Source organism: Narcine bancroftii, chromosome 3, assembly GCF_036971445.1.
Source record: "Narcine bancroftii isolate sNarBan1 chromosome 3, sNarBan1.hap1, whole genome shotgun sequence".
NCBI lineage: Eukaryota > Metazoa > Chordata > Chondrichthyes > Torpediniformes > Narcinidae > Narcine > Narcine bancroftii.
The window spans coordinates 295,576,639-295,601,441 of record NC_091471.1 but is presented as its reverse complement, the minus strand read 5'-3'; the positions used below and the strand labels follow the sequence as shown (position 1 = coordinate 295,601,441).

Sequence of the window (24,803 nt, the reverse complement as noted above, 5' to 3'; positions counted from 1 at the left end):
ATGTTTCTACAATTTCCTTCATGATACAGCAAATCTGAAATTAATCTTTGTGTTCAGCTTGTCTATCATAATCTCCAATTTTATTTTAGGAAGCAAAACTTTTGAAAAATATAAATGTTGTCCACTGATTCCAAAAATTTAAGGCAGGTCTGACCAGCATCTCAGCATTGCAATAAGGCTCCCAAAGAAGAGACACTTAATGATCTCAGAGACCATCACCTGGTTAACTACTGAAGAAGAGACCTAACCAATTTTACTGGTACATGGATGGGAGAGGTATGGAGGGCTATGGGCTGGGTGCAGGTCAGTGGGAAATAGTTCAGCACGGACTAAAGGGGCCGAGGTGGCTTGTTTCTGTGCTGTAATTGTTCTATGATTCCATAGTTCTATGAAGTAAAAACACAGAAATGCTGGAGGAACTCCTCCCCCCACCTATCAGTTCTCACCTTCTTGAGCTTTTGCAGTTGGTGAGGGCACTCCTAGAATAAGAGTGGGAGCACCAGGAAATAAACTTTTTAAAATACTTGGAAGGAAGTCAAGTCCATTTCAGTAAACTAACACTGACACTACGTCCTAGCACACAAGGTAAAACTCTTTTAATTCATGCCTTGAGGAAGGGCTTAGGCCTGAAACATTGGTTATATAACTTTACCTCCAATGGACGCTTCAAGACCTGCTGAGTTCCTCCTGCATCTATTTTTACTACAGTCTCAGCATTGGCAAACTTTCGTGTTTGACTGGACAGTTGAAGATGGGAGAAGTGGAGAGGGAAGAGAGGCAGTGAAGCAGGAGTGGTACTACTTGGGGGCGAGTGAAAGGCAGTAATGAAATGGGCTGGGAGCATGGGATCAGGTGAATAATTGATGGAAGCAGTGGAGCTGGATCGGGTAGATGTAGAAGAGTTGTTTCCCATGGTGGGAGAGTTTAGGACAAGAGGGAACAACTTCAGGATTGAGGGGCATCTGCTTAGAACAGAGCCAGAGGGCAGAGGATCTATGGTTGTGGAGGTCAGGTCATGGGGTGTATTTAAGGAAGAAATTGATATGCCCTTGATTACCCAGGTTATCAAAGGTTATGGGGAGTGGGGCTGAGTGGGAAAATGGATTTCAAGGCTGAATGGTAGGGCTGACTCAATGGTCTGAATAACCTATTTCAGCTCTTATATCTTACGGTGTTCATGGCTCAGGGATTATTTAAAATTGGAAAATTTTATGTTCATATTATGGGCTTGTAAGCTACTCAGGCTGAGTATGATAAGCTGTTCTTCCAAGTTTGTTTGATCTCAGTTAGGTAACAGGTGAAGCCAAGGATGAACAGTAGGTCAATGTGGGATGGGAAAGGGAATTAAACTGGCTGGCACCTGAGAGTTTCACCTTGTGTGTGAGGACAAAGTGCAAATGTTAGCTTACTGGAAAGGAATTGTGTGGTATAATTCCCTTCAAAAGATCAACTGCACTTATCTCATTGCAGTGTTTATTTTCTTATTCTGCGAATGTCCTTACCAACGACGGAAGCTCAGGAAACCAGCACACCACTGCAGGAAAATGTTGGAAGTGCGCAGAATGTACATGAATTGAATGAGGATGAAAGTGGTTGGGTTAATCAGTTTGGAAATGATGCAAAAATTGGTGGAGATGTGGGGATAGAGGCCCATTAAAGCAGGATGTAGACAAGTTACAGATATGAGGGATAAAAACGTCAGGTGGAGTTTAGCCAGGACAATTGTGAGGTGTTGTGCTTGGGGAGGTCAAATACAAGGGGAACAGATAACATTCATGGCAATACCCTTGACAGGACTGATGTATCGAGGGATCTGATGGTTGTCCCTAATTCCTTGAAGGTAAATTTACTTTAGTTCAATTTATTTTCAAGGGAACAAAATTCAACAAAATAATTAGTTTTGTGCCACTTTCTGGTACAATTTTGAATTTCACAGCTCACAGAAAATGACATGGTGAGCAAACAACAGGTAAAAGGTTAATTGTGACATTATTCAAACTGCCATGATTGTCTTGTCTCCAAGTAACAATGTCATTCTTCCTGGTTGCACCAGCCTCTGTAGATTTAGGGTGGTAAAAGGGGTGCTGCACATATTTGCTTTAATTGAGTAAGGAGGTCATGTTACAGTGATATAAAATTTTGGTCAAGATGCACTTGGAATAGTGCAAGGATGCAAGTTCAAGGCAGCCATATGCCAGTGCACACTGGACAATGGAATTGTTGTAGGTTTGCTGGGAAGTTTGTTGCAAAAAAACCTTTCTAATGCACAGAATATCCCGAGGTAGAGTCGAGAGTGTGGTTAGATAGACTTAATCACATGGCAAGGAGCAATTAGGTTCACTGATGAAAAGAGATGGATTTTGAGGATTCCGTAGGAAGGCGAGGAGCAGAGGCTTAATGGTGGCCACAATGCTCAGATTGGGTCAGATCAAGATTTGATCAGCTGAGTCAAATTTGCTGCTGAAGCAAAGAAAGTTGGAAAAGTAAGTTGGGAGAAAGTACAAAAGTTTATTGAAAGATTAAACTATGAGGGAGATACGTGGGAGCCGAAGTTCAATGTGGGGATAAAGAAGAGCTCTGTTTGCATTGAGGGAGACGCTGCTGTGTCAAGTACTTAATTAGCACACAATGAAAATAAACAAGAAATTTGTGTCATCTACTTTTACACACTGGGTCAGTTCATTTCGTCTTCTTCTCCTCCTGTCATTTTAGGGGGTGGAGGTCCGCGGTAGGACTTCTCTGTTGTGTTCCATGTACGGTTCCCAAATTTGTTCGAATACTGTGATGTTATTTCTTAAATTATATATTATTTTTTCCAATGGAATACATTTATTCATTTCTATGTACCATTGCTGTATTCTCAGGTTCTTTTCTGATTTCCAGGTTGACATTATACATTTTTTTGCTACAGCTAAGGCTATCATCATAAATCTTTTTTGTGCTCCATCCAAATCGAGGCCAAGTTCTTTACTTCTTATATTACTTAGAAGAAAGATCTCTGGATTTTTTGGAATGTTGCATTTTGTGATTTTATTTAATACCTGATTTAGATCTTCCCAAAACTTTTCCACTTTCTCACATGCCCAGATTGCATGTACTGTTGTTCCCGTTTCCTTCTTACAGCAAAAACATCTGTCTGATACAGTTGGGTCCCATTTATTTAACTTTTGGGGCGTGGTGTATAGCCTGTGTAACCAATTATATTGTATCATGCGTAACCTCGTGTTTATTGTATTTCTCATAGTTCCGGAGCATAGCTTTTCCCATGTTTCATTCTTTATCTTTATGTTTAGATCTTGTTCCCATTTTTGTTTGGGTTTACAGCTTGTTTCCTCATTCTCTGTATCATATATGTTGAACGTTGAGTGGGTGGGGAGGGGGGTGAAGGAGGGAGGGAAGGGAGGGGGGAAAAGGGGAGAAAATGACACTATATATTCAAGAGGAAAATGTTTGTGTGAAAAATAAAAATGTTTTTTTAAGTACTAATTAGCAGCTTTTTGCTGTACTTTGTGCATTGTGTTTTGGGAAGATAAACTGCTGAACAAGAAAACTGGAGCCTTTCACATTAGAGTGCAGAAGGATAAGTGGTGATCTTAATCTAAGGCTGTAAGGTGTTGATTCTTCCAAAAGTAGTATTGAGAAGTTGAAGGCTACAATCTCAAAATAAAGAGTCACTCATTTAAGACACAGACAAATAATTTCTCTGTCTGAAAGTTGCAAATGTTTGGTTATCTCTGCTCTGGAGGGATGACCACATCTGAAGGGCTCTGTGGGGAGTTGAGAGCTCAAAGAAACAGAGTGGAAAAAGAAACTGAGGTCAGAGCTGAAAGCTCTTATGTTCATCTCCACTCATTTATGTTTTGTAAATGAGAAACAAAGGATACTCTACTTACCTTGGTTTAATATCAGTGCAGGAGCATAAATGACAACACCTGTGTACAGGACCTGCAATGTTTAAAAATATAAAGGATAGTCAAAGGAGATCAAAACTGAAAAACTGGGCCTGCTGACAGAATACTTAATCATAAGGAGGCCACTTGATCAATTAAAGCCATTTTTCATTGACCTTGCTGAGCTGACAGGCTGAAGTACAATCTCCCATTAAGGCTTCACCGATCTGCTTCATAAACTTCTACAATCAGCCCATCTCTCCTCTGACTTCATTATCCACCCAGACTGTTCTGTCACAGTTGAGAATAGCAACTTGGAATCAAAGGATCTGGTCCTGTGAAGCTCTGCATGAAGCTATGTGTGGCACCACTTCAGCTCTGCTAAGCTTCAATCTAAAATTCACTTGGTGTGAGGAGGCAGAGAATAGTGGTGGACAAGAACTCTGTCATCAGTGGGATGCTGTGATAATGGTGTAGGGACCTTTGATGTTGATATAATATAGATAAAATGGGTTGGAAGGAACGCAGGGGATCTGGTTAACATGACATGACATGAAAATTGATAGTCTAAAGATGAACTTGGACGTAGATCAGCTGGAAAGCTGGATGGAGTGGTGGCAGATGGAATTTTAGGCAGAACAATGTGAAGTAATCCACTAGGTCAAACTCTAGACAAAGGGAGAAAATGCCAGAGACCTTTGAACCTGAATATATTGGGACAGGTGAATAATGTATTGAAGAAAGCATTTAGGATGTATACCTTCATAAGATGAAGCATTGATTAGAAGTCTCAAGTTTAGAAATTAATCTAGAAATGGCGCAGTAAAATTCACAAAGATGTTGCCAAAACTGGAGTGTTTGAGTTGTAAGGAGAGTGTTGGAGGATGCTGAGGGGTGGATCATTCTGAGGGATGGATCATTCTGAGGTATACAAAATTACAAGAGCCTTAGACAGGATGTTGTTTGGAGCCTTGTGAGCAAGTATGGGTGGGGTATTTTGGTCAGCGTGGGCAAGTTTAGTTGAAGGACTCATTTTCATGCTGTATGACTCCATGACTCTAAAACAAGTCACGGAATATCATGGGACCAAGGTATTGCTCCTTCTGAACCTCATCATTTCAGTCACCATTACATTTTGATCTCTTTTTCTCTCGTGTGTTTATCCACATTTTCTCAACACATATCTAAAATGGCATCTCTCTGCAGAAGAAATTTCCATGTACAGGTATTCCCCCACTTTTCAAAAGTTTGTTTTACGCCACTTCACTTTTACGAAAGACCTACATCAGTACCTAACCAAAAGAAGTTTGGAGGATTTTTGTTTTTGCAAATAATAAACGTTTAGCCATTATCGAGGCAGTGCACACCCCGAGCAGCGAGAGTGGTGCCGCCAAGCTCCTTCCCCGGGAACTACACATCAGCCACAGCAGACGATGAACCTTGACCTTCGACATCAAGGCAGGCAGACATAGAAGGTGTAGACATTAGTGACCTGCCTGCCGTGATGGATTCAGACGATGATGAGGTTAATACAGGAGATGACCCTCTTCCTCTCTCTCTCTCTCTTTCCTATACTCTTACCTCCCACCATTTCAACCTCCGACGACTCAGCCTAACATACCATCACCACCACCACCACCTCCCAGCGTGCTCAATGTCTTCCCGCTTCTGTCAAGTGAAACTACACTGTATATACATTATTTCTACTTTATATAGGCTGTGTATTCATCATTTCATCATTTTTACTATTTATTAGTGTTATTTTAGGTTTTATGTGTTACTTGGTATGATTTGGTAGGTTGCTTTTTGGGTCTGGGAACACTCAAAGAATTTTCCCATAGAAATCAATGATAATCATTCTTTGCTTTACGCCATTTCGGCTTACGAAACGTTCCATAGGAACACTCTACTTCCAAATAGTGGGAGGTCAGCTGTACTTTGTAATCTTTGGGTAAAATATGATCAGTTTTTTTGTGGGCAACAGTTCCACCACACAGTTGCTCTGCTGTGCAGGGAAACCAAAGATTACTATCTTTGAGCTCACAGCTCCTTTTGTCTCCTGCTGCATTTGTGAAGCGTGATAACTGCAACTCCTATGTCTTCAGTGAAGCTTAGTTTTAGGGATAGATGTTCTGAAGCCCTTACCGTGGCAACCAAGAATTGTAAAGTTCCACATAGCCGGAGAGCCTTGGTGAAGCGCAGCTCCAGATACTGTGAAAGGAAAACAATATGATCCAGTAACATGCAGGAGAAACGTTTAAAACAGACTCAAAAAACACATCATTTAGCCTGCACATCCAAGAGCTAACAGGCTGTGGTGTAAATGTATTGCAACACAAAAGTGGCTTTTGAATGTTCTCACGGTGTGTTTCCGTCCTGATGTTAACTCTCCCCCAAAGGAGCCAGTTATGGACTTCAGGAAACTGGTTTTGTTTGTAGTCATAAACATTTTATTTCTGCATGGCTTTACTGAATGAGTTGACTTCCCTTGGTAGCGTGCACAACAAAACTTGTCAGTGTTTCTTGGTACCTGTGATGATAAACAATTAAATGCCCATAGATGGGCATTGTTAGCGATTAAGCACAATTGTGGAAGATACCAAAAATTCATGGTCCAGTGGACAGTGAAGAGACTTGTTCATTTCCATGGAAGTGTTGATGGGGGTAGACAGGATGTGGAAGAAGGTGGCTAGCACACTTCCTTTCATCAGTCAGGGCATTGAATGCAGGAGCAGGGATGTCATGTTACAACTGTACAAGTTAATGAGACTGAACTTAGAGTGTTTTGTGCATTTTTGGTCGCCCCGCTGTAGAAAAGATATCATTAAACTGGGAAGGGTGCAAAAAAAAAGAATGTTACTGAGACTGTTGGGCTTGAAGTATTATGACGAGAGGTCAGGTAGTCTGGGACTTTTCTCCCGAGAGCCCAAGAGGCTGAGGGGGAATCTAGAGGATAAAGATATCAAGAAAGGCATAGATACGTTGAAGGGTTCCAGTTTTTTTCCCCTCAGGAGCAGGGAATCCAGAACTAGAGGGCAAAGATTTAAGGTGAGAGGCAAAAGTTTTAAAAGGGAACTGAGGGAAACATTTTTCACAGGAGTAAGGATTTCTTGGTGGAAAATTAATAGAAAGATTTTTTTAAAATAGATGAGAGGGGAAATTTTTTTTAAGGGATCTGTGAGGCCCCTTCATCACATGGAGGGAGCAGGCTGCCAGAGGAAGTGGTAGAAGTGGGTACAATGAAACATTTCTAAAAATATTTTATTTTGATTTTTCATTTTTAAATGGGACAGTATGTCATTGGTTGTAACAGATCATGTCAATGTCATCCAGTAGTTTACTTGTATATGATGCCTCTCCCTCCCCTGTTTTTCCCCGGGAGAAAGGGAAAAATAGAAATGACAAAGAAAGGAAGGAAGAGGAGGAGAATGAGAGGCTGGATGTGGCGTCAGCACTTCCAGTGTGTATCCATGGAGACCGTGGGCCCACCCCCTTGTGTAGCCACTTTCCTTAATCCATCTGTTCGTGATTCTCTATAAAAACTTTTGACGGGAGTGGCTACAATATTATCCAGTAATTTAGCTCTATTTAACCAATACCCAACTTCATATTTATCCATGTTCCATGCACCTGCTGTATACTTGTTTCGGTTACCTTCAAGCCACTTGGCCTCTTAGTAACAATTCACAACACTACCCAGTTTCATATTATTGGCAATTGTTTTTTTTTGTCTTACATTCTTTCAGCCAAATCATTGATCAAGGTGGTGAATCGCTGAGGCTGAACCACTGGTCTCTGGGGAACACAAGCCATGTGCCCATGCCCCCTAAATGTCTACATTAGGCCCAAATCCCTCTAAACCTTTCCTATCCATCTCCCATCTAACCATCTTTTAAATGTTCCATTGCACCTGCAACCTGGTCCTGTGTAAAGGTAGCCCCATTCTGGCACCAAAATAACAAAGGTAGCCTTCCAGACGGACTCAACATTATATCTACTAGGAAACCTTGTGGACATAGGCTACAAATTAACCAAATCCAAATTCAATTCATATTTATATCTCTGGCTATAGAAAAAAATGCATAGGGATGACCTGGAAGTCCGACTCCCCATTTCTCACCAGCAAATGGACTACCGAGATGCACATCTGTATTTCCATGGAAAAAAATCATGTATAACCTTTGGAACCGACACAGCACCTTCGTTGGAATATGGCAGCCATATCTGGAATACACAACAGCACAACTGTAGCCAGTCCCGTCAAAAGTTTTTATAGAGAATCACTAACAGATGGATTAAGGAAAGTGGCTACACAAGGGGGTGGGCCCACAGTCTCCATGGATACACACTGGAAGTGCTGACGCCACATCCAGCCTCTCATTCTCCTCCTCCTCTTTCCTTTCTTTGTCATTTCTATTTTTCCCTTTCTCCCGGGGAAAAACAGGGGAGGGAGAGGCATCATATACAAGTAAACTACTGGATGACATTGACATGATCTGTAACAACCAATGATGTGCTCTGCTGTTTAATAATGAAAAATGAAAATAAAATATTTTTAAAAATGTTCTATTGTACCCACTTCCACCACTTCCTCCGGCAGCCTGTGATGAAGGGGCCTCACATCTCTTGAAAATTTTTTCCCCTCTCACAAATTTAAAAAATATCTTTCAATTCATTTTCCACAAAGAAAAAAAACCATAGAATAATATACACAAAATGTGAAAAAGTAATATACGTTTTCCTTGAATATAACAAGCAATACTTTCAAATTAATTCAACATTTCCATATATTGATGATTACATTGAGTAAGGAAATAGAGTTAATGCATAAAACAAAAAAAAATCCAACTCCGATGGGGAAAAAAAATATTAAAAATCCCCCAAAAAACAAACTACATTCTGAGAGTAATTTCAAAGTCTGTAGAAAAGAGGTTCTTTCTGAGTAAACACACAACACACTTGGAAAAAAAACCCTATTTCTATACCTTCCAGTTTTAGAAAAGACCACAACATTATCTATACCCCTCATGATATTAAAAACTGTGCAAATACACCGCATCTATGGATTTTTTCTCATCTGCTAACAGGCTTGGTGCCAAGGGGAGCATCCGTGGGCATTGCCCCCCCTCCAAGCGATGTACTCTGCCCCCCCGTTCGTTCACACCCATCGCCATCGCTGGCATCTAGCTTGACACCCGCTAATGACTCTCCAACCGCCTCAGGCTGCGTCACTAGCATGCGTCAAGCGTCACTAGCCTTCCCCACCTGCTGAGTGAGTTTGAGCTTTGCACCATGTCCCCCTCTAACACGTTAAATGCACCCCCCCCCCAACATTCATTCTGGCACCAATATTGTTCTGATCAACTGGCCACATCATTAAAACACTATAGCACAGAAACAGGCCTTTCTGACCATTGAATCCAGGGGTCCCCAAACATTTTAGACCTTTGACCCCCCCATGGAATACTTAATTCCTCATTGACCCCCCAGGGCATGAAATCTCGGCGCTGGATGTGGGAGGGGGGAGGTGGCGGGGGGCTACCAAAGGTACAAAGAACACATGCATCTTTTATTCTCAGTCCATCTGCCATTTTTCCAACTGGTTCAGATCCTGCTGCAAGCTGTAAAAGTCTTCCTTGCTGTTGAATACGCCTCCAAACCTAGTGTCATCTGAAAACTTGCTGATCCAATTCACCATATTATCATCCAGATCATTGATATAGATGACAAACAACAATGGACCCAACACCGATTCATGAGGCACACCACTAGTCACAGGCCTCCAGTCTGAGAAGCAATCATCCACTTCCACTCTCTGGGTTCTTCTACAGAGGCAATGTCTCATCCAATTTAGTACCTTATCCTGAATACTGAGTGACTGAAACTTCCTGACTAACCTCCCATGAGGGATGTTGTTAAAGGCATTACTAAAGTCATGTAAGCAACATTCACAGCCTTTCCTTCATCATCTTTCCTGGTAACCTCCTTGGAAGATTCTATAAGATTGGCTAGACATGATCTACCATGCACAAAACCATGCTGACTCTCAAATCAGTCCCTGGCTATCCAAATATTTATGTATCCATAAATAACTTACCCATTGCAATCAGGCTCATTGGTCTATAATTATTCAGGTTATTTTTTAGAGCCTTTCTAAATAACAGAATGCCATTAGGTATCATGTAATCCTCTGGTATCTCAGCTGTGGCTAAGGACATTTTAAATATTTCTGCTAGGGCCCCTACAACCTCTACACTAGCCTCCCTGAAGGTCAGAGAGAATCTTTTCAGGCCCTGTGGATTGACCCACTCCTATTTACCTCCAGGCAGCAAGGACCTCCTCTTCTGTAATCTGTATAGATTCCATGACCTCACTGCTGTTTTGCCTCATTTCTGTAGACTGTGTCCATCTCATGAGTAAATACAGATGCAAAAAATCTATTTCAGATCCCTTCCATTTCTTTTGGCTCCATGCATTGAAGTGGACCAATTTTGTCCATTTCTATTCTTTTGCTCTTTGTATATCTATAGAAAACCTTTGGGATTTTCCTTCACCTTATCTAGCAGAGCAACTTCAAACCTTCCTCTGGCCCTCTTCATTTTCTTCCTCCTTGTTTTCTTGCATTTCTTCTTCTGAAGTATCTTGTTTGTTCCTTCCTGCCTATACCTGCTATGCACCTCCTCCTCCTTCTTAATCAAGACTGCAATAACTTTCAAAACACAAGGCCCTTTTACCTGGAGTCTTGCTTTTAATCCTGACAGGAGCAGTCAAACTTTGTGCTCTCAAAATTTCCTCTTTGAAGAACACCCACTTACCAACCAGATCTTTCCCAGTAAACACCCGTCCCAATCTATTCTTGCCAGATCTTTCTTATATTTCCAAAGTTGGACTATCTCCTATTTAGCATCACAACCAGACTTACAGTCCAATGCTTTTCCATAATTACCTTGAAACTAATAGTGTGAAATACAAAAGTCTGCAGAGCTGGATTTTAGTAAAAATACCGAAATGCTGGATGAATTCAGCATGAGAGTTAAGTGCCCTGACGATATTGAATTTGTGCCCTTAACTCTTGTGCATGCAACCGAACTCTAATACGTGAATCCACCATGCATGCACCAAACGAAGAATCCTGCATAAGCACAGGAATCAAGATGGCTGCACCCAGCCTACGGACCCAGGGACACTGACTAACAAGATAAGTGTGGACATTTTGGTTCTTACGTTCCCTGTATTCCTGTTATAGTTTGTCAAATGCAACATAAACCGTGTAAACTTTATATTTTTTTCTTTATATTTTTAAACAAATGTGTGGATGGATGCAAGTTGCATAGGTCGCAAGTTGGGGAGTACCTATACTGTATAACTGACACTTTGGGCCCAAGTCCTTCTTCAAGGCATGAGCAAAAAGCAGGTGGGCCTTGAAATAAAAAAAAGTTGGGGAGAGGGAGGAAAGAGGAGCAGAGACCAATAGACAAAAGGCGATAATTGGATATAGATGGGAGGACAGGAGAGGAAAGGTGAGAGTTGATTGGGGGAGGAGGTGACCCTGTGAATGCAGAGCTGGGGGAAAGGAGTCAGAGGGAAAGGGAATAAAGAGAAAGACAGCTAAAGGAAAAGATAAATTAGGGCAGGGGAAAGGTAGATATAGGGAAGGGTGGGGTGGCTATCAGAAGCTAGAGAAGTTGATGTTAATGCCATATGGTTGGAGGGTGCACAGACGGGATTGAGGGGCATTCACAGAACAGTGATGCAGAGGAATTTCTTCAGCCAGGAGTGGTGAATCTGTGGAATTGGTTGCAACAGGCGGTTGTGGAGGCCAAGTCATTGGATGTATTTAAGGCAGAGATTGATAGGTTCTTGATTAGCCAGCACATCAAAGGTTATGAGGAGAAGGCTGGATAGTGGGGAAAATAGATCAGCTCATGGTTAAATCATGGAGTAGACTTGATGAGTTGAATGGCCTAGTTCTGCTTCTCTTTTTTATGGATGATAAGGTGTTGTTCCTCCAATTTGCTGGTGCAAGAGACCATTGCTACTCTCGCTTATTGATCCAGATACGTCACCACTGGTGACTGGCTCTCACCCGACTCACGCAAGTATGCGACCATGATAGCTCCCCTGCTCAGCCCCAAAGCTCTGCGAGGAGGTGATTGACTACTATGTAACAGTCTGGAGGGCAGATATTTTAGCCTGACTTAGTCCGGTTAAGTTCAAACTGGCAGAGGTGTAGCTGATCTTTTGACTTTGGCAGCAATGAAGAAAGCAGACCATCGATAGACACCAGCTTCATGCGGTCAATGGAGACAGTGCCAGGTTTTGAATTTCTCCAGAACACAAAAGTTTTCAGGTACATTGTGCGACTTCGTTAGGGCTGATGTGAACAGGCTGAAGTGGTCAGCGGACAGTGTCATGTCAAATGAACACATGCATGCAGTGTTGTAAATAATTCGGCACATACATTGCAGGTGAAGCATTTCATGTGGATGTTGGTCTGAGCAACTATGCTTTCCTGTAGATGGATGACATAATTCGAGGGATCATATAGTGTTGTTCCCAGACTTGGATTAAGAAATTCACCAGGCAGAGTCAACATGGTGTCATATACTATTTCTGTTGCTGAACAACCAAGGTCTACTTTTACGGCAGTATGCATGCCGAGGAGGACCATGAGGAAGCGTTTGGTCTACTGAGATGCATCGTCACCCACTGTCAATGCTACTTTCAATTACTTCTCTACTTTTCAGTGGTAAACCTCCACGTTGGCCTGCGGATGGTAGAGTTAGTCCGAATTCGGGAGGTGCCCAAAAGATCAGTGAGAGCTTGAAACAATGCTGACTTGAACTGAGTCCTTTGGCCTGTTGTAATGGTGACTGGAACATCAAAAGCTAGCACCCAATGATCTACAAATGCCTGAATGACAGTCTTCACAGAGATGTTGGTGACAGGAATAGCATCTTGCAACCTAGTAGCTCAGTCCTCATGCATGAGTAGATAACTATATCTTCTGGATGGCAGAAGCGGACTGACCAAGTCCAGGTGTACGTGATCGAAATGAGAATCTGTAATAGAAGAGTCTCCATTTGTATTTCGTGTGACTGTTGACTTTAGAGCATTGACACGGCAAGCAGCACTTGCCCATAATCAGACATCCTGCTTAACACAAGGCCAAGTAAACGGTTCTGAAATCAGCTTGATCGATGCTCTCCTGCCTTGTGAGATAGGTTATGCATGGCACTGAAAATCTCCCACTGCATTGTTGTGAGTACAAAAAGCTGAGGCCTCCTTGTGTGAAAAGTCACAAGTTAATATTTCACCTGAGTCACCCAGGCATATGTCTTTTAAATGGAGACCTGTGTTGATCTTTTGATTTGACAGTGCGATCGGGTTTGGTGTGTTGGGCATGAGCCATGGCAGTGAAATCGATGGTAGTTGTCATATGTAAGGCATCTATGTCGCGCTTGGACAGGGCGTCAGCCACCGCATTTGCCTTCCCTTGGATGTGCCACACGTCCAAGGAAAATTGTAAAGTGAAATCCAAGTGCTGAGTAGTGGTGTGCACTCATTCACATTGTATGTGTAAGAGACTGGTGGTTTGTATAAATGGTAACAGAAAGGCTTCACTGGATGGTTATGACTTCTCACCTAAATGTGCTGCATTTTGCCTGAACCAGTGACAGCTTGGCTGTAAACAAAGCCAGAGGTTCCAACCTCCCACTGACTCTTTGTTCTAACACTGTTTCCACGGCACTGACAGAGGTATCCATGGTAAGAGAGAACAGGGCATCAGGCTTCTAGTGTACAAGCATTGTTGAAAGCATGAACAGCATTGTTGCCCAGACTCAGTGTTTTTTGAGAAGCTGATTTATTGGATCCCCTTAAGTTGGTCAGTTAGGGGGTAAGAGAGATGCTGCTCCATTTGGCAGGAAACAGTGGAAGAAATTTCATCATCCCTAAAAAAACACTTTAATTGGGAGTAGGAAAATCTTGAATTCCTTGCACCTTCATTTAATCTGGTAAGGTACATGCCTGGTATCTTTATGTTCCAAAAATATAAGTTCAGTAGCACCACCAAAAACGCATTTAGTTGGATTGATTACAATGCTAAATTCATCGCATCTCTGAAACAGTGTCGTAACATGGTGCTTGTGTTCTTCCTCATCCATGCTTGCCACAAGAATATCATCAATATACACAAAATTGAGGCTGGAGCGTATGCAGTCCATAAACCACTGGAATGTCTAAGCTGCATTCTGAAAACTAAATGGCTTCTGAAGAAATTCAAATGTGCCGAAAGGAGTAATTACTGCTGTCTTGGCAATATCAGAAGGTTCCACTGGAATCTGATAGTAGGTGTGCACCAGGTCTATTTTTGCAAATACGTTTTCAGAGCAGGCTCACTGAGAAATCCTGAAAAATTGGGAATGTTGTAATAGTCAGGAATGGTGGAGCAGAGTATGATAATCCCCACATAGCCGCCAATCCCTGGGAGACTTCTTCAGGGCCATATGCAGCGGTGAAGCCCAGATCTACAAATTATTCTCAACTCCTTCATGTGGTCAAATTCTGCTTTTGCAATTTTAAGTCGATCTGGGGACAATCTACGTGCATGTGCTACAACTGGAGGACCTTGGTTCTCTATGTGGTGGGTCACTGCATATTTGATGGGGGTTTCTAAACAAAGGAAGCAATGCACGGAATGGGCAGGAGCTAGGTTGGAGACTTGTCAGGCGCGTGATGACGTTTGAGGGACAACTAATGCAGCTCACTTTCGTACAAATGCTACAGTCCACAGCACAGTGGACTCTTCAAATCCACCAGCAGGCTATAAGTAGTATCTATTTTTTCAGAAACTATACATGGTATTATTAAAAGTGAATGATCTGACAATATTCTACTCTTATATTCAACAGTTACTATACGTCCTTGCAATTGAGCCGATAATTTAAAAAAAAGTCTATTCTAGAATAAGAATCATATCGGAAAGAGTAAAATGAATAACCCTTCTTAGGATTCAATCTTCTCTAAATATCAACGAAATTCATTTCTTTCATTAATGATTAAATTCATTTTGCCATTTTAGTTCAGGTCACTGTTTTCAGAGATTTACCTGATAATAGATCTAAGCAACAATTAAAATCTTCACATTTTCATATGCTTGCACCAAATTTAAAAAAAGAAATCTTGAATAAATGTCTTGTCATTTGGAGCATAACTATTCATAAGAGCCCAGAAGTCCAATAGATATGACAATTTACAACAAGAGGTCTACCAGCTGAATCACTAATAACTGATTCTAATTTAAAAGGCAACTTATTAACCAAAATAGCAACACCTCTCACTTTCGAATTAAAAGAAGAAGCTATAACTTGGCCAGCCCAATCTCTTTTTAACTTTTGATGTTCCTTCTCAGTCAAATGAGCCTATTATAAAAAAGCAATATCTACTTTCATTTTCTTTATACAAGCCAAAACCCTCTTTCTCTTCATTGGATGGTTGAGTCCGTTAACATTAAATGTCGCAAAATTCAAATTCATCGTCAACATATTTGATACTGTAAACATCAAATTCCCACCACCCGCAATGATGGGATTCCAATCCATGGCTGTTTGCAAAATAAAATACATCTCCTCAATAGAAAAGAGAGAAAAAAACCCCAAAAGAAAAAAATCATCACCACTTAAGCAGTACTACCCACACCCCCCCCTCTATTTTATGGGAAGTGACCAATGCCACCAAGTAGCCAACAACTTTGGAAGGAGGAATAAACAAAATCACCTCCCTTGAACAGAACAATAAAAAAAACCAAGAGTAATAAGTAACGTTTCAGTATGATAAGCTGCCTCCAAGTCTCTATTAACTTGATGATCATCAATATCAATTTCAGTTAGTTCATGACGTTCCACCTTCTGTGAACCATTTTCTTTTCTTGAGCCGACTTCATTTGTTGGAAAGACTGATCTTGACTCCCCTTGTGTTTATTATGTGAATTAGCAAATAGAAGAGCATTGTCTTCATCAGCAAAGAATTGCGATTGCAATTCTCCATAAAAGACCTTGAGTGTAGCAAGGTTTCTAAAAGCCAATTTATAACCCTTTTTCCATAACACGTTCTTGGCAGGGTTGCGACGTTTAATAATAGTTTGACTCAGATCTGCATTAAAAAATATGCTATTATTTCTGACCAGCAAAGGGGTCTAATGTTTTCTTGCATTTTGTACTGCAACTTTCAAAATCATTTCCTTATCTTGATAACATAAACACATAGTTAGAATAGAGCGTGATGGATGACCTGGAAAAAGCTTCTTCCTAATAGCTCTATGATTTCCATCCAACTCCAAACCATTTGGAAAATATTCCTTTCCCAAAACTCATGAATCCATTTCTGAAAAAACTGTACTGGATTGGAAACTTCAAAATCTTCAGGCAAACCCACCAATTTTCACATTATTTCTGCGACTTTGATTTTCCAAGACATCATTTTTTTCAATAAGTCATTACTCTGAACTTCCCAAGAATCTTTGATTTTGCCAACCGTATCTTTACCTTCTTGACAATCTTGAAAATCTTCTTCAATTTTCTGAAATTTAATCTGCATTTTATCCACCATCTTTGCACATTTTGAAACATCAGTCTTAATAGTAATAATTTCTTCAGTCAAACTAAATCTTGTTTCAAATTGATCTTTAACAGATATAAAACCCTGACTCATTTGGGTTGATAATGTTTAAATCAATTTTTAATGTTTTGATAATGTGTCTAATTGGCTTGATGGATCCACATAATAAGGAATTGTAGAAGCTCCAACTTTACCTTCAGCCACATATTAAGATAGAGGCCTACCCTGATGTAGCAATGTCTCCTCCTCCTCTATTGCTGGTAAGGTCCTGACATTTTCTTCTTCCTCTTCAGTCGATGTAGGTGCTTGCTCGACCCGTGTACAGGGTCTAGGCCTCTCCCCTGGCAGTCCAGCAGTACTGGGCTGCCAAGGTTCGGCACCCCCCCCACAGGCAGAGTTGCAGCCTGTGTCGCGTCCATGCAGAGAAATTCACGCATCCTTGATTGATCCTATGACTCAAGAAGATGAAGTTGTCATTTTCTAGTGCCATCTTCCTTGGTTACCCAGGAAAGTGGCGCTGGTGTTGCCTGGATCTTTGTCAGGACTTTCAGTCGATCATGGAGGAAGAGGAAGCAAGTCTCCAGGATCCATTTCTAAGGTAGGCCTAAATTCATCTGTACTTGTTGCTTGCTTCGAAGTCATTTTTTTTCACTGTCTGTCCCTTAATTCTTCTCCTAATTCCTGTTATCACTTGTTTCAAAAAAGTTTTAATGCTGTTGTTTTATGAAAGATTTTTTTAAAATTGGGTTTTAAATAATTCTGGTGCAGAGGTGTCTTCCTCACATCTCCCACCTACACCATCATGCCACGCCCCTGCTTTCCAAGCCTCTTCATTCATCAGAAACACCTCAAAAACTTGCATTCCATTCCTATTATCAGACTGACAGAGGAAGGGTTTTAAGGATGTTGATATTGACTGATCAAAAGATGGACCTCTACACCACAAACATAATGAAACACAATTCATTATTTCTGAACCAAATTCAATAATTGTTTAAAAAGATATGAAGAGTGAAAAGTAGAGGGAGCCAATGCAAAGGGTGTCAGTCAGGCAGATCTGAATGTTAGTAACCATGGTGCCCTTAACTGATTCATCCTTTCAGAGCAAGAAAACTCAATGAACAGGGTATATGTGTAGGAAATGATTCCATTGATGAAGGGTGCCACACATCAGAATACTGACCATACAAAGAAAATTGTGGAATTGGGTCCTACGCAATAGATTTTAGCACAGCAGATGCATCTGGGTTTGACCAAGATTAGAGGACCTCAGAGGTGTTTAAAAGACCAATACATGACCCATCTCCATCCCCACATCCCCATCCCCATCCCCACATCTCCATCGGGCACCCAAAACTCAAAACGGTCAACCAGTTTACCTATCTCGGCTGCACCATTTCATCGGATGCAAGGATCGACAACGAGATAGACAACAGACTCGCCAAGGCAAATAGCACCTTTGGAAGACTACACAAAAGAGTCTGGAAAAACAATCAACTGAAAAACCTCACAAAGATTAGCGTATACAGAGCCGTTGTCATACCCACACTCTTGTTCGGCTCCGAATCATGGGTCCTTTACCGGCATCACCTACGGCTCCTAGAACGCTTCCACCAGCGTTGTTTCCGCTCCATCCTCAACATTCATTGGAGCGATTTCATCTCCAACATCGAAGTACTCGAGGTGGCAGAGGCCGACAGAATCGAATCCACGCTGCTGAAGATCAAACTGCGCTGGGTAGGTCACATCTCCAGAATGGAGGACCATCGCCTTCCCAAGATCATGTTATATGGTGAGCTCTCCACTGGCCACTGAGACAGAGATGCACCAAAGAAGAGATACAAGGACTGCCTAAAGAAAGCTCTTGGTGCCTGCCACATTGACCACCACCAGTGGGCTGATATCGCCTCAAACCGTGCATCTTGGCGCCTCACCGTTCGGCGGGCAGCAACCTCCTTTGAAGAAGACCGCAGAGCCCACCTCACTGTCAAAAGACAAAGGAGGAAAAACCCAACACCCAACCCGAACCCACCAATTTTCCCTTGCAACTGCTGCAACCATGTCTGCCTGTCCTGCATCGGACTTGTCAGCCACAAACGAGTCTGCAGCTGATGTGGACATTACCCCTCCATAAATCTTCGTCCGCGAAGCCAAGCTAAAGAAGAACATGACCCATCATCAAAAATGAATTTTCTGCACATTAGCATGTTGCTTTCATGAAAGTTTGCTGTACACACATAAACCAACAGTAGGGTGAATACATTTAAATTATTTTCTGTAAGGCTCTTGTATTGTGTACGAGTCAGATAAGAATATGTCTTGTAGAAATGACATTTCAGAAATTAATTTACAAGAGGAACTTATAGATTTAATTGCTTATTGCAGAAGGTGTGAAATCACTTACCTCATAGGTGCTGGTTATTCTCAAACGATAGAAGATGGGCAGGAAAAGATAGGCAGTGAGTACTGCATTCAGTGTTTGGCCCAGGCACATCTGCACAAACTTGACTCCATAGGTGTATACCTCTACGGGAACTCCAAGCACTTGAATGGCTGACATGAAGCTGGCAGCGAGAGACAGACCCACAGGTAGGGCTGACATCTGTCTTCCTCCTGTGAAAAATTCATCCACCTTCTTCCTCCCACCATGGCGAACAGCAAAAAATACTCCAATCCCAATGGAGACTGTGAACATCCCAGCAAAGAGGACATAATCCCAGAGCGAGAAGGTTATTCTCGGTGAATCTGTCGTGGCTTCAGCCATGAGCTTCCTCGCGCAAGACTCACATTAACTGTAAATAAATCAAATGTCAAAAACAAATTGAAATTATGTCAGGGACTTCAGGCAAAATAATTAAATATGCAATTAAAAGTTCAAATTAAATTACGGAACAGCATTAATCTAAATCTTTGTAAGAGAAGGTTCAACGTTTGTAAAAAATGAAAAATTCAGAGAGTTTGAGACTCTTTCTTGTTTCCAGAAGTTCTTGAATTTACAAAGGTCTTGGTGACCTTTGTTTCAGACAGGGCTCAATCCTCACTGCTTCTTTTTCATCAGGAGTATTGGAGAAGCACTCCAGTAATATGAAGAGGGCGTGCTTGTTACACCTAATGTTTGTATTCACAGTTCCTTGCCTCAAACTACACGTAGTTTGTGAAAGTTTAACCCTTTAGAGGCTCCCGAGATGTGGTTTCTCCACATTATCCTGAATTAAATAAAATTGGGAGATCTTACAAGTCGTAGTCTTTTGTCAGACACAAATGCAGTGCTAAGGGAGATGAGCATTGTCAGAGGTGCTACCTTTCAGACTAGGTACTTCCTTCTCTCACAGGAGGGGGAAACAGCCCATTTGTCACTGCAAACCAAGAATGCATATAATAGACATCCAAGATAAAATGAGAAATTACTTGGTGTTTTCAGCGGGTTCAGCAGCATCTGCAGGGGAAGAAACAGTTTGGTGATACCTCATCAGAACTGGGAAAGCGTTAAGACCAGTATGTTCAGTGGCAGACTGGAAGGGCTGGAGAGTCCATATAAATACCTGTGATTGGGTGGAACCTGGTGATGTGGTGGAGTCTGGTGATGGGGTGGAGACCCTGTCCCAGCACGGACCCTGCCTCAGGGTCCATGTGCCACCTTCTTTTGGGTTGTGATAAATTCCCTTTCATTGATGTAAACCCCATCCTGAATGCAGACTGTCCTGCCTGCAGTAACTCAGTGCTGAATGGCTGACGTTTAAGGCCAAATCTCAGTGCCAGAACTAATTGCGGTCAAGACTCCCCCTCACCTGTGCAAATAGGACTTCAGTTCTCTCCCCTTTCCTGCCTGGTACCAGCCTGGTACATTTAGCTGTGTTGAGGATGATGAGGAAAATGGATTTCAAACAAGGAAATTACTTTTTAAAAATCCCAGCTCATGTTTTATGCTATTAGAGCAAGCCATAACCTTAACCATCTGGTAGTAGGGGCGCACTAGGTCTATCTTTGCAAATGCATGTTTGCAGAGCAGGTTTACTGAGAAATCCAGTAAAATGAGAATGTTGTCATAGTCAGGAATGATGGAGCAGAGCATGATAATCCCACATAGCCGCCAATCCCTTGGAGACTTCTTCAGGGCCATGTGTAGTGGTGAAGCCCAGATCTACAAATTATTCCCAGCTTCTTCATGTGCTCGATTTCCACTTTTGTAATTTTAAGATGATCTGGGGACAATCTGCAACTGGTCTCTATGTGGTGGGTCACCGCATGTTTGATGTCACCATGGAGATATGCTGGGGTCCCCAAGCAAAGGAAGAAGTTGAGTAATGCGTGGAATGGGCAGGAGCTAGGTTGGAGACTCATCTGGTGGAGATGATGTTTGAGGGACAACAAATGCAGCTCACTTTCATACACAGTGATTCTTCAAATCCACCAGCAGTGAAAAAAGAGACAGAAAATCCGTCCCCGTGATGGAATTCGCTACATTAGCAATTGCAAAAACCTACTGGAATGGTTTGTTGAGACAAATCCAGAATGAGTAACCTTTGGCTCTGTCTGAATGGGAATAATTTGTGATGGACAGAACAGATGACATATTAGGGTGTCTGCATTCTTCAGAAGGACCACAGAAATGTCTGCACTGTAATCAACATGAAATTGAAAACAAGAGAGATGGTCTTTGAGGAAAAGCGGTGACTGAGTTGCCCATGAGCAGCAGTTGCCTCTATTGCTGGGCCTGGTCATTTCCTGCTTGCTGTTTTGTAGAAGTTGTAAGGTGGCTGGCATGACCAGATGGCAGCGCCAAATTTCTGGTGCTTCCAACAAATACTCCACCCGTTGCCTCTCCCATATCTTTGACCTGCGCGATTCCAACTAGGCCAATGGGAGTAATTCTGTTGGGTGGTCAAAGCCTGGACTTGCACAGTGAGTGCTACCATTTGCTGCTCCATCTCACTTGTCTTCTGCTGACTGGATGCTGTAGCTTGTTGCTCTAGCTTGGTTTTCTCCTGGGCAGTGGTCAATGCCTCTAGCTGCACTGAAGAGGTTGTGGACATAATGAGGTTGGCATATCTTGCTAATTCTTCAAGGGTGGATGCCTGAAAGACACTTATTAGGTGTCCCTGAATTTGAGGAGGAAAACATCGGAGGAATCTCTGCTTCCATCCTTCAATATGCTCTTCTCTAGCTAGCAAGTGCCAACTTCTCAGCATTTATGACAGCTTCCTATCACCTGGGATGCTGTTGGCCACCAGTTCAGCAATACGAGACTCCTGGGACAGCTGAGTTTGCTCCAAAATATCAGCCTTTAGGATGCCGTATGGGAAGTTATTCACTGGATTAACAAGAACATCTTCCACTTCACAGGCAATCTGTTCTGGGAGTGGCGCCACAAGGAGGCCGAACTTTTTTTTCCGACATCCAATGAGTGAGGAGAAACATGCCTCGATGATTGTGAACCATGCCAGTGCATTGTTGATAAAAGGGTGGGGGGGGGGACCTCAATCTGAATCTCTGTGATTGTTCCTGTAATTAGTTTATACTCATCGCATTCCATTTTTACTTAGAAAGTGCTGTGAACCCTCAGGGTCACCACTTGTAGCGTCTATAAGTTATACGATATGCACACAATTAAAAAAACTCACTCGTTCTTCAGCACAAAATGGTGTCGACCTTCTTTAATTTTCTCAGACACTACAGCAGTTTTTTCTCCCCATCAAACATCACCCAGCAAAGCCCTCCTGCTCTTTTCATTGGCTCTCAGCCACATGGGTGACCGTGATGCTCCAATCTCCTCCTCCTGCAATCCTGCACATGTGTGCGATCCATCACGGTGTATGCACCCCCATTCTGACCCATGCATGCGTATTACTACTCTCGCACATTGTGCCGGATACGTCACCAGCGGCGACCGGCTCTACCCCTGACACATGCATGGAAGCATCTATGACACTGGTGAAGTGGTAGGTGAAGACAAGGGGAATACTGTCATGGCTGACTGTGAGGACGGAGGCAGATGTGCAGGTAATGGTATATACATGTAGGTTAGGACCAAGTTGGATGGTAGTTGAGGGAAGTCGCGTTTTCTTTGAAGAAGAATGACATCTTGGATGATATAATATCTTGAGGAAAGTCTCAGGCCTGAAACCATAGAACCATAGAACATTACAGCACAGAAACAGACCCTTCCGCCCTCTAGTCAGTGCCAAATTATTAATCTGACCTACACCCAGTTTCTAGTCCTCCATATCCCTCCTATCCATGTACCTGTTCATACTTTTCTTAAATGTCAAAATTGAGCTCAAAATTCAGCTGAAGCAACTTGTTCAACCCTTCCACTACTCTCTGTGAAAAGAAGGTTCCCCTAATGTTACCCCAAAACTTTTCCCCTTTCACCTTTAACCCATGTCCTCCAGTTTGTTTCTCACCTAACCTCAGTGGAAAAAGCTTACTTTCATTTACTCCATCAACATCCCTCAATTTTAAATACCTCTATAAAATCTTCCCTAATTCCCCGATGCTCCAGGGAATAAAGGTATAACCTTTCCCTGTAACTCAGTTCAAGTCCCGGAAACATCCCAGTAAATCTTCTCTGCACTCTTTCATCTTCGTGATTCTTTTCCCCCTGTAGTTAGGTGACCAAAACTACTCACACTGCTTCATATTTGGCCTCAACAATGTCTTATACAACTTCATCATAACATCCAACTCTTACACTCAATACTTTGATTTATGAAGGCCAATGTGTCAACTCTCTGTCTGACCCTATTTATCAATGACGCACTTTCAGGAAATTATGTATCTGTATTTTTGGATCCCTGTGCTCTCACCCCCCCCACCCCCCACCTCCTCACCCCTCCTCTCCCCATAGATGTGATCTACCAGGATCATTGTCTGAAGATAGTACACAAAATCACTGAGGACCCTGTCCACCCTGCACACTGTATCTTTCAGCTGCTCCTGTCGGGGAAGAGGTACGGGAGGATCAGAGCTAGCACCATCAGGCTGAGGAACATCTTCTTCCCACGGGCAGTGAGAATGCTGAATGACCAAAGGAACTGTTCACACTGACCATCCAAGACTTTCATATCCTAAAACATTATTTATTCATTTGTATGAATGAATACTCATCCTGTTTTGACTATATGTGTGTTATGTCTGGTTGTGTGTCTGCATGTTTTGCACTGAGGACTGGAGAACGCTGTTTTGTCGGGTTGTGCTTATGCAATCAGATGGCAATAAACTTGACTTGACTCAATTGCACTCCTCAGAGCCCTACGTCTTACTTTGATTCACCTCCAATGGACACTGTAATGCTGAATGGCATTACAGTTACTAGATTCAATGTTTCCTTACACACTGCATCACCAGCTCTCTCTCAATCCCCAATAGGAAATACAGTACATCTTCCCTTGGCTTGTACCATCTAACATCCTTTTAAATCTCTTCTGTCCCCTTTCCAATGCCTCCTCATCCATCCTCTAACAGAGCAACCAGGATTGCACACAACACACCAATTATAGCATAGTCAATGTTCTATATGGTTGCAGCATGACTTGAATCCCAAGATCCTGCCACAAATCAAGCCAGTCACTAATAATTCCAATCAGAGAATAGGAACTTCACCAGGACAGACAGTGATGAGGCCATGAGAATCAATGGGTTAAGGGGTAGAAAGAGGAGTTAATGTTGGGGAAGATGGACAGGTCAAAGATGAGGTTACGATGGGAAAAAAAGCTTTCGAATAGGTCAAAGAGGCTAAAGAATGATTCTGTGCTCTACAAGCCACTTCATTCATCACCCAACTCCTCAAAAACTTGCATTCCATTCCTATTATCAGACTGACAGAGGAAGGGATTTAAGGATGTTGATATTGACTGATCAAAAGATGGACCTCTACACCACAAACATAATGAAACACAATTCATTATATCTGAACCAAATTCAATAATTGTTTAAAAAGATATGAAGAGTGGAAAGTAGAGGGAGCCGATGCAGAGGGTGTCAGACAGGCAGATCTGAGTGTTAGTAACATGGAGCTCTTAACTGATTCATCCCTTCAGAGCAAGAAAACTCAATGTACAGGGCATATGTGTGGGAAATGATTCCATTGATAAAGGGTGCCACACATCAGAATCCTGACCATACAAAGTAACTTCTTCCTAAGGCAGAAACTTGGGGAATTGGGTCCTATGCAATAGATTTCAGCACAGCTGATGCATCTGGGTATGACCAAGGGGCAGATACAGTATTAGAGGACCTCAGAGGTGTTTAAGAGTACTGTCAAATGTCCTGGTGACCAATACCCGACCCATCATT

The 24,803-nt window shown here is 42.1% G+C and overlaps 1 protein-coding gene and 1 long non-coding RNA gene across 3 annotated transcripts in view; one reads left to right on the top strand and one right to left on the bottom strand.

The window, feature by feature from the left end:
* Window positions 1-19,274, bottom strand: part of slc5a5 (solute carrier family 5 member 5) — a 54,457-nt gene extending 35,183 nt beyond the window's left edge. For both annotated transcript variants that reach the window (XM_069928548.1, XM_069928549.1), the window contains exons 1-3: window positions 18,913-19,274; window positions 6,036-6,101; window positions 3,894-3,945 (exon numbers count right to left, since the gene is read on the bottom strand). In XM_069928548.1, coding sequence (XP_069784649.1) covers window positions 3,894-3,945; window positions 6,036-6,101; window positions 18,913-19,272 — 478 coding nt within the window. In that variant the 5' untranslated portion in view covers window positions 19,273-19,274. The remainder of the gene's footprint in view (window positions 1-3,893; window positions 3,946-6,035; window positions 6,102-18,912) is intronic.
* Window positions 13,744-23,696, top strand: LOC138758932 (uncharacterized). Its single transcript, XR_011354537.1, has 3 exons — window positions 13,744-13,906; window positions 17,016-17,106; window positions 23,439-23,696. It is a non-coding gene; the product is annotated as an uncharacterized lncRNA (long non-coding RNA).
* The last annotated feature ends 1,107 nt before the right edge of the window (window positions 23,697-24,803 follow it).